This window comes from Zingiber officinale, chromosome 9A (genome assembly GCF_018446385.1).
Source record: "Zingiber officinale cultivar Zhangliang chromosome 9A, Zo_v1.1, whole genome shotgun sequence".
NCBI lineage: Eukaryota > Viridiplantae > Streptophyta > Magnoliopsida > Zingiberales > Zingiberaceae > Zingiber > Zingiber officinale.
Window position 1 is genome coordinate 11411321 of NC_056002.1, and position 10246 is coordinate 11421566.

General features: G+C 36.5%; 1 protein-coding gene across 1 annotated transcript; it reads right to left on the reverse strand.

The window, feature by feature from the left end:
* Positions 1–6487: 6487 nt before the first annotated feature.
* On the reverse strand, positions 6488–8559 carry LOC122019025 (probable protein phosphatase 2C 32). Its single transcript, XM_042576536.1, has 3 exons — positions 8509–8559; positions 7024–7362; positions 6488–6508 (listed from the first exon to the last, which is right to left on the reverse strand). The coding sequence occupies exons 1-3, from the start codon at positions 8557–8559 to the stop codon at positions 6488–6490; spliced, it is 411 nt and encodes a 136-aa protein (XP_042432470.1).
* Between the last annotated feature and the right edge of the window lie 1687 nt (positions 8560–10246).

Consider the following 10246-nt stretch of genomic DNA (forward strand, 5'->3'; position numbering starts at 1 on the left):
TTCTCACTTAAAGCGCTAATTTTACTTTTAAAATTAATTTAAGCATGATTTAGGAACCCAATATAGGTTCCAACCTACTGGATTAACTAAAAAGTTTTTAGGGACATATTTTCTAGAGATATTTTTAATTTGTCCCTGGTGATATCTATAATACCAATTCAAATTATTGAACCTTCTAAAATTGGTTTTAGATGAGCAAGCAGAGTTTTTCAAATTTTCTACTTGAAGAATTAAATTTTGAATTTCTAATTTTAATTTTTTATTTTCTAAATTTGATTTATCTAGCATTTCTAACGGACAAGATGTAGCTAATATTGCTTTTAAATCTTTATTTTCATTTTCTAATTTGCAGCAATCTTTTGTTAAAATTTTAACGAATTTAAACATTTTATTTGGAGGAAGAGATCGTACCTCACTTACCTTGTCGATCTCGTTGTCGGTTTCTCCCCCTGAACTGCTGCTCTCTTCGGACGTGGCTCCCCCTTCATTGATGCTTTCGATGCTCATTTCGGAAGAGCTTGATTCGCAGTCGTCGTCTTGATGACTCGCCATTAATGCGAGCCCGGAGAACTCCTTGACTTCTGATTCCGACGACGTATCGTCCCACGTCGCTTTTAGGGCCTTGCGATTTTGGATAGGCTTCTTACCCTTGTCCTTCCCGTTGTTCTTCAGTTTAGGGCAATTGTCCTTGACGTGCCCTTCTTCATCGCAATGGTAGCAGCGGATGGTTCTTTTCTTTCTCCCCTGCGGATGGTTAGATTTCCTAGATTTACAAATATTTTTAAATCGTCTTACCATCATCACCATTTCCTCGTCGTCGAGAGAAGATTCTGACTCAGGTTCGTCTCTCGAAGCTTTAAGGGCGACATTATTCTTGGGCTCCTTCGGACCTGCACATCTTGACTCATGCACTTCAAAAGTTGAAAAGAATTTGTCTAATGAAATTTTTTCTAGATTTTTTGAAATGTAAAAGGCATCTACTAGTGATGCCCATTTTGAGTTTCTAGGAAAGGAATTTAGGGCATACCTTAGCGAATCTCGGTTACTTACCTCTTCTCCGAGATTCGTAAGTCTGGTGATGAGTTCCTGAATCCTCAAGTGTAGATGTGCAATTGTTTCACCTTCTTCAAATCGGAGGTTTGTAAGCTGGTTACGAAGTAAATCCCGTCTTGCAAGTTTGGCTTCGGATGTTCCTTCGTGTAACTCAAGGAATTTATCCCAAAGCTCCTTTGCCGAGTTGTAGGTACCGACTCGATTGACTTCTTGTGTTGGAAGTACACTTAGCAGATGAAATTCTACTTTCTTGTTTGCCACGTGGTCAGCCTGCTCATTCTTTGACCATTGATTTCTTGCTTTGCCCTCTGGTGCTTCATAGCCAAATTCCATTGTTAGTAATAAATCATAATCTGTTTCAAGAAATACCTCCATTCGCTTTTTCCAGCTAGCGAAGTCCCCTTCGAATTTTGGTGCGTGGATATTGGATCCGGCCATCTTGTTGCTTCATTCGGCGGTTAGTCCTCCTGAAGCGCCTCGGCTCTGATACCACTTGTAAGACCGATGCGGCCGACTAGAAGGGGGGGTTGAATAGCCCTGAGTAAAACACAACCCTTTCTCGGACAATTAAGCTAACACTTGAAAGAAAATAGATTAATCAGAAAGTAAAGCATAAAAACGAGGCACCGGTTTTGACTTGGTTACAACCGGGGAGGTTGTTAATCCAAGGAAGATTGTTGCACTAAAAACTCCTTCAGGCGGAGAAGCCTCATTTACAGCAGTGTAGGCACAAAAAGAAAGAAGCTAATCAAAGAAATGGAAGCACACAAGTGTTGTTTACAATTTCTGAAATGTGAAAGCTTCTGGACCAAGGCTGTATTTATAGCCTTGGTGGGCGCTGAAAGGTTCCGGCATACAGAGATAAATTTATCCCCAACGTTCGATCGAGATAATTCTCGATCTGGTCAACATTATTGTTCCGGGCGCCCGAGGCGCCCCGACGGGTCCGGGCGCCCTGGTCGATTCCGGGCGCCCGGACCGAAAGTCAACACGTTGACTTTTCATCCGGGACCGCTTCTCTGGTTCGCCTCGGTCCGGTTCTTCCGCTCGGATCCGCTCGTTTGGGTGATCTCGCCTTCGGAAAAGGGCTCACCCGAACCCAACTTCCGTCTTCTCGGCGTGCTTCCCTCCGGCTTCTCGTCCCTCGGAATTGTCGCGTGTTTCCTTCTCGTCCGCCAGCGTACTCATCCGCAGTCTTCGTCCCTCGGTCGTCGACCTTCTCGCTAGCTGCGTCTCTTGCTCCCCGAGCAATCTTCCGCTCCGGCTTTCGTCCCTCGGAACCACCGCGCGCTTCCTTCTCGTCCGCCGGTGTACTCTTCCGCAGCGCCTCGTCCCTCGGACGCACAGCGTGCCGTCCTTCTCGCTAGCTGCGTCTTCCACTCGAGTACCTGTGTTTCTAAGCTCCTGCACACTTAGACACAAGGTTAAATACACAGGACCTAACTTAACTTGTTGATCACACCAAAACAACCTTGGGGTTCCAACAAGAGGGTGCCCTCATGAAGCTTGAGGGTGCCCTAGACGCTGAGCAGAAGGTGCCCTCATGGAGCTTGAGGGCGCTCTGGACGCTGAGTAGAAGGTGCCCTCATAGAGCTTGAGGGCGCCCTGGATCCTCCTCAGGAGGATCAGCCGTGAAGAAGTCAAGGCTTATCGACGCTACGTTTTTGGTGGGGTTGAGGGAGCCCTCCATGGTGTTGGATGCACCCTCCACAGGTTATAAAAGGCAGTCTCGAGCAGCAGCAAAAAACCAACAACGAAAAAGTGATCCATCTTCCTTGCACTGCTCAAAGAACCACCTGATAAAGCTGTAGCAAGACACCGACAATTTGAAGCCTCGAATTTCCTATTCTTAAAGTTGTTGGTATATTTTCTTACTGTACTTAATTGTTGTACTCTAAAATTGTACTCTTGTGAACTTATGTGACGTTTGGTTTAGAGGTTTGGGAATGAGGGAATGGATTCATTCCCAAACCTTATGTTTGGTTGATTGGAATGGAATCAAGATTTTGGAATGAATCCCAAAAATTTGATATGGATGAAACTCACCCCCTCCCTTGGGTTTTGATGGAATAGGAATAAAAATTAAGTTTGGACAAAAATACCCTTAGTATATTTGTTCAATTTTTCTTTCATTTCACTCTCTCTCCTTCTTCTCTCTTATCATACTTTCTCTCTCATCACACATTCTCTACCGTTTTCTCTCTATATTCTCTCTCATCACACACACTCTCTCATTATTTTCTCTCTCTTCATTCTCTTCTTATTTTTTCATCATACTTTTTCTCTTATCATATTTTCTCTCTCCTCAATTTCTCTTACCATACTCTCTCTCCATATTTTCTCTCATCATATTTTCTCTCTCTTCATTCTCTTCCATCACACTCTCTCATCACAGATTCTCTACCATTTTCTCTCTATATTCTCTCTCATCATACACTCTCTCATTATTTTTACTCTCTTCATTCTTTTCTTATTTTTTCATCATACTTTCTCTCTCATCATATTTTCTCTCTCCTCAATCTCTATTACCATACTCTCTCTCCATATTTTCTCTCATCATACTTTCTCTCTCTTCATTCTCTTCCATCACACTCTCTCTCCTCATTTTTTCTCATCACACTTTCCCTCTCTTCATTTTTTTCACATCACACTTTTTCTCTCATCACATTTTTTCATCATACTTTCTCTCCTCATTCTCTCATTTTCTCTCATCACATTTTCTCTCTCTCTTTATTTTTTCCTATCACTCTTTCTCTCTCAGCACACTTTCTCTCTCATCATATTTTTTCTCTTCTCAATCTCTCCTATCACATTCTCTCTCCTAATTTTCTCTCATCATGCTTTCTCTCTCTTTATTTTTTCCCATCACACTTTCTCTCTCATCATATGTTTCTCTCACATTCAACTTTCTCTTTCATCTAATTTTTTCTCTTATTTTTCTCTAAGGGTAAAAAAAAAAATTTAGATTCATTCCGATTGAAAATATTCAACTAACCAAACATTATTTTTAAGAATGATACCCAAGCTCATACTCATTCCCATTCCACTATACTATGATACCTATTCTCATTCCGATTCCTAGAAGAAAACCAAACGTCACCTTACAGTGATTGTCCAAAGTAAATGCTTAACGAGCGTGGACCTTGGAGTAGAAGTCGCCCCAAGCTCCGAACTAAGTAAAAAATCCTTGGTGTTTACGTTTGTATTGTTTACTTTTCCACTGCATTTACTCGAAAGTCTTCCGAAACGAAAGTGAAAGTCACGAGCACTATTCACCCCCCCCCCAGTGCTTTCGATCCAACAGTTTCTTCTTTTATGATTATAATTCTTGTATAAGTAACATTTTGAATGCCATTGATATGGGGAATATTCTTTCTTTTGTGATTATGAGTCTTTTATTATATATTTATATTGAAATATGATATATTGGTATTAAAAGACAACGGTTTAAAATTATTGTTGTTGTCTATCGCCCTCAAAGACAACGGTTAAAAATCGTTATTGTAGCCCCAAAAATTGTTATAGCTGGCAGCGTTATTAAAAGTACTTTAAACAACAACGGTTTTAAACCGTTGTCTTTTCATTCAAAGACAACAGTTTTAAACCGTTGCAAAACTGTTGTCGTTTTATTTTACAACAATGGTTTAAAACCGTTGTCATAGCCCCTACTTTTAATAACACTACCAATTACAATGGTTTTAAAGGGCCTACGACAACGGATAAAATCCGTTGTCTTTTAATGTTTTTGTTATAGTGCACCATTAGAGGAGGTAAAAGTACCAGGTGTTGATAAAATATAAATAATGAAGCATATCTCCAATTTCATGAAGTGTTGAGTGATGTAGATGAACTAGTGTGGGCTAGTTGTAACAGACACATTAAATTATCACTGCAAGACTATTGAATGTCAAGGCAGAGCATAATGTATCCGAAGATTGTTTTAATGATTTATTTAAGTTATTGGAGAGGCATTGCCACGTGATTAGATAATACCCAAGGATTTTTATAGTATAAAAAAACTTATGAAAGAATTAGGTCTTTCAATGGAAAGAATTGATATTTACAGAGATGGATGATGAAGATACAAATGTTTAATAGATGTTTATATGCGACCACTGATTGCAGAGCTGGAACAACTATGGGATGAAGGTTTTCCTACATATGATATTCATACTAATTATATGTTTGTAATGCAGGTTGCTCTTGTTTGGATCATAAATGACTTTTCGGCTTATGATATGCTATTGGGTTGGAGTACCGCTGGGATCTTAGGATGCTTAATATGTATGGAGAGATCAAAGTCAATCAGACTGAAACATGAGAAGAAGCCAAGTTATTTTAATTGTCATAAATAATCTTTACCACCAAATCATAATTTTAGAAAGAATAAAAAAAAATTCACTAAAAATAAAATTAAAATGTGAGCACCTCCGCCATTGAGATTAACAGGTGAACAAATTTGGTACAAAGTGTTTAATTTTCCATTTATTATTAAAGAGCGACATATTACAACATATGAATATGGAATTACACATAAATGGTCTAAACGGAGTATATTTCGTTATTTACCATATTGAAAGAGTCATTTGATTCATCATAATTTTGATATAATGCATATTAAAAATAGTGTTTTTGATAATATGATAAATACAGTTATGGATATCGTCGAAAAAATAAAAGACAATCTGAATGCAAAAAAAGATATGCGACTCCTTTGTAAATGACTCACTTTTGATGTCGATGAAAGTTAGAGGACCAAAGCCAAAGGCAATTTATACATTGAATTCACCACAATAAAATTACTAATAGACAACGGTTAAAAACCATTGTGAAAGACCAAAAAAATCGTTATTAATTGACACGTTGAGAAAGATAGAGGCTCTCAAAGATAATAGTTACAAACCATTATCTTTTTACTTTAAACACAGCAGTTAAAAATCATTGTCGTTTTAGGAAATAACCGTTGTCTTTTTACTTGAAACACAACAATTCAACTTGAAACACAAAAGTGAAAAACTGTTGTGTTTTAGGTGAAGAGACAACGATTTTTAACGGTTGTCTTTGAGCACCACTATCTTTCTCAAGTGTCAATTAACAACGATTTTTTTTTTTTTTGTCTTTCACAACTGATTTTAATCATTTTGTCTTTGAACACTCTTTCTTTTTCAATGCATCAATTTCCCATGATTTTTTTAGGTCTTAAATAATAGTTTTTAACCTTTGTCATTTGTATTGAAATATTATCATTTTAACCATTTCATTGTTGTCATTTCTCAACATACTAGAGAACAATAAATCATTTTCTATATATATATCATCCCATTTTAAATGATCACTTCTTACTATATATATATACACAAACTTGTAGCAAAACATATATACACAATTATATACAATTCTACAAGTTTACAAATCCTCTTTATCTTTTGGATTTTCAAGTGCAAGCAGATGTTTTCTGAAAGCAAAATGATGGTAACATGTCAATACCCATGCCAATCTCTAGTGATCTTCCTCTATATTGAGACCCTTCTTTGTTTTGACCATGCTTCAACCTGAGGTACTTAAGAAGTAACAACTAATCATAATCTTTATTATATGCAATCATGAGTTTTATATCTATCATGAACTAATACACAAAATATGTTATCCTCTGAATTATAAATATATAAAAAAGTTGAAATTTTTTCATTTTGTCAAATGTCAATGTGTTAAATGTTGGATACTAAAAAGAAAGAATTGAAATTCAACAACAAATAATAAAATAAATAGAAGTGCACCATATACATAAGCCCCTTATCTTTAAATTCAAATTGTTCTTATAATAATGTTGTTTGGAATAACCTTTCTAATCGAGCTAATGCAATATTACTTTGAGTAATTACTTCAAAAGTATTTTCTAAAGATATTACCAAACAACTAGAAGAACAAATCTAGACAAAAATTTATAGATAGTATACTTATGGTGCTTACAATTTGTTGTCTTTCATCTTCACGAGAAGGGCAGAGATCAGATGTAAGGGCCTCTACTTTACCAGAGCGACACAATACAGCACGACAATCACTAACATTGGACACTATCAGAATGTCACCTCTAAGCAAGGCAGTGACACAGGAAGCCCCTCCATCCATTCCTTTCTTCAGGAACTCTGAATCAGTTTTCAAGTATCCATCCCAAACAGCTCGATCTACATCATTGAAGCCTTCTTTGCTGCTCGACAACACTTCGTTTACAATGTACTCTCCCATTTTTTTCGAAGCAAATTCTGCAGCTCCCTTACCTCCATGGCCATCCAAAAGGCCAAAGTAAGCCTAGAAACATCGAAGAAATAAAAAATCAAATTCAAGGTCAAAGATCTACAAAGGCAACGAATTAACCATCCTTTAGTGAACAATTCACGAAAATCTTAACTAGCAAATTCATAGATATCCAAAGTCACAAATTTAAGTCAAATTTCAATTATCAAGAAAGGATTTCTATTCAAGGAAAAATATATAATATGTAATGTCATACTCCTTATCCATTTCAAAGAACCAAAAATATCCTATGCTCACCATATCAATTCCAAATATGCAAATATTTTTTATGAGGATACATTGCTAAAGGTTTAATGCGGTCAAATCTTTTGAAGTTGTGCCATGATGGACTCCGTACACTTGTTCATTTGTTATGCATCATCAAATAGTTAACAAGTTTGCATCCAAACTCAGTGAGGGATGCATGTCTATGAAAAAAGGGAGGAAACTTGGATTGTAGGTCAAATCATGATCTATACAAATATTACACAAATCTAGATTAACAATCATAAGGTGTGTCTACTTGAGTGAACAAAGTGGGGAACGAAAGGAAAAGTGGTGGTGAAAAGAGAAGAAGCTTTGTCTACATGAAAAGAAAGGAAAGCCAAGAAAATGAGATAAAAATTGACAAAACAAACTCTCTCATTTTATAATCCCAAGATATGGACAGTTAAATCTAGTCTTTTCCTCTCATCCTCCCTTATTCCATCCATTTTTAGATGGAGCCAAAAGTGGGGAAAGAAGCTCCAAACGCCCTCTTCCCTTGCTTTTACTGTGTCTTCTTCTACCAGAGTAGATAAGAGAACTAACGCTTTTCACCTTTCCTTTCCCTTTATCGAGCTCCCTTCCCCTCAAGTAGACATGTCCTTAAATATCAATACCAGTAATATCTTTTACCATTTTAACCCATTACAACAATTTTGAATAGCAGCCAAGAAATCAAAATCAAATCCACAAAATCATCAATTTTTTAAAATCACAAGCAAAATATATTTATCTTGAGCATAAAAAGCTTATAGAGAAAAAAAAGTTGGATGCAAAATACCAATATTGGGAAGTTGTTAAATAAACTAATCATTTGTTATAAGAAGAATGATGTCTAGTAAAAAATAATGATATTAAGTTTAAATAAGAAAATGATGATGGATTTAAAGAGATTACCTCCAAAGCTTTCTTAGGATGGCCAAAATGACTATGCGCGAGCCTAGACATAGCAAAATAGTTTCATATTTCCCAACCTAAAATTTAGAGGATGGAGCAGTTGATCTGTTAAAAAGTCCTTCCATCCATGCACTTTAGGGGTTCAAGTATCCAGTCCAAAAACAGGGCTTCTTATTTTCAAAGATACCATTATAAAATATTGGTTAATAGTAATGAACATTAAGAATATAATTCATGAAACTATACTAAATGTGATTCCCATTACATGCAGAATTACTGAGATGGAATTAATGAAGGGAAAATCTATTGGGCGAATTTGTAAAAATAGAATACACATGTTAAATTGATAAAATGAAGCATGCACATAAAGACAACACAGGATATTAAGAATACAAGGATGTGAATTTAACAACTGCAAGAAAAATTGAGTTTAAAATATTATATGTTTACTTAACTTTCAGAAGAAAATCAAAATAAAAATTTGATAGTGGGAATCATTTGATGCTATGATGAGACAGACAGTATCAATCAAAGATCCATTGTTAAGGGGAAATACTTCATTTGGTGAGAATAACTGAAACCAAAAAATTGCTTTTAATGGTTCTTCACTGTAGAAATATCTATATACGAAAACAAAACAAAAATCAGGAGGCTAGAAAATGATATAATAATGTACAGACAGTTAGTTTCTAAGTAAAACAACATTATTATAGCAATGGTATCTGATTCAATAGGACAAACAGGGATAGAGTTTATCATATTATTTAGCCATGCTATTCTTCTAGGAAACATGTTACCAATAAAAGATCTGATCATGAACCCAATTCTTCAGTTGAATAAAACTTCCATGATTTCTAACTTTCAGGTGGGAATAAATATCAAAATCTCATATCTCTAAAGTGTATATGAAGCTTTTCCTTAGCAACGATTGAGCCTTGTGCACTATCCCAGCCTTTTCCATGCTTCTTGTACTTCTACGATGATGTATTAATAATTAAGTTGTTATAATCAATTATAATATTTCTCGTACTTTCATTGACATAGGTAGTTCTGTCAATATTATCTTCAAGCGGGCATTCGAGCAAATGCAGATAGACCCGAGCGAACTCCAACCCATAGTGACTTCTTTGTATAGATTGTAGGATCGAAAACTAATGTTGGGGGGGGGGGGGGGGGGGGGGGAATATCACTCTTTCCAAAATTCTTTTCTTTTCGTAACGACTCATAAAACAAATAACAAAGAAGCAGCGGGAAACAATACAAAAGACTTGAGTGGTTACTTGGTTCGGAGCGTACGTCGACTCCTACTCCAAGATCCGCAATCCTTGATCGCACCGTTGGACAATTCACTATATCTCTTCTTTCCAAAATCCTCGGAAAGAAGTAGTGCGTACAAATATATAAGTAAGATAGTAATAGCCTACTATCTTACAAGTAAATAAGTACAATGCAAGTTAATAAATATATACCGATAGAAGATTAGGGATGCAACTTGTCGGCACTTCTTGGAGCAGTAGCTTGCTTATGAAGACGAGTAGTTGTAGTACGAATAGAGATCAACTTTGAATAGATTCGTTGTTCAGCCTCGAACCTCAAGCTTCACTTTTATAAGAATGGTCAACGTTCGATCGACCGATCCTTGGGTTCGATCAATCGAACCCGCTCCCTGCCTTCTTTGCTGAGATCCAATCCTCGGGCATTAATGATGTTTAATGGTTCGGTCGACCGATCCCATTGA

Bases quoted from the DNA above. Each gene is read 5' to 3' on its own strand.
- LOC122019025 (XM_042576536.1), bottom strand. From the start codon at position 8,559: ATGTCTAGGCTCGCGCATAGTCATTTTGGCCATCCTAAGAAAGCTTTG. The intron at 7,363-8,508 runs GTAATCTCTTTA...CGATGTTTCTAG, and splicing joins ATCCTAAGAAAGCTTTGGAG to GCTTACTTTGGCCTTTTGGA. The intron at 6,509-7,023 runs GTAAGCACCATA...TTTTGCTTTCAG, and splicing joins AAGATGAAAGACAACAAATT to AAAACATCTGCTTGCACTTG.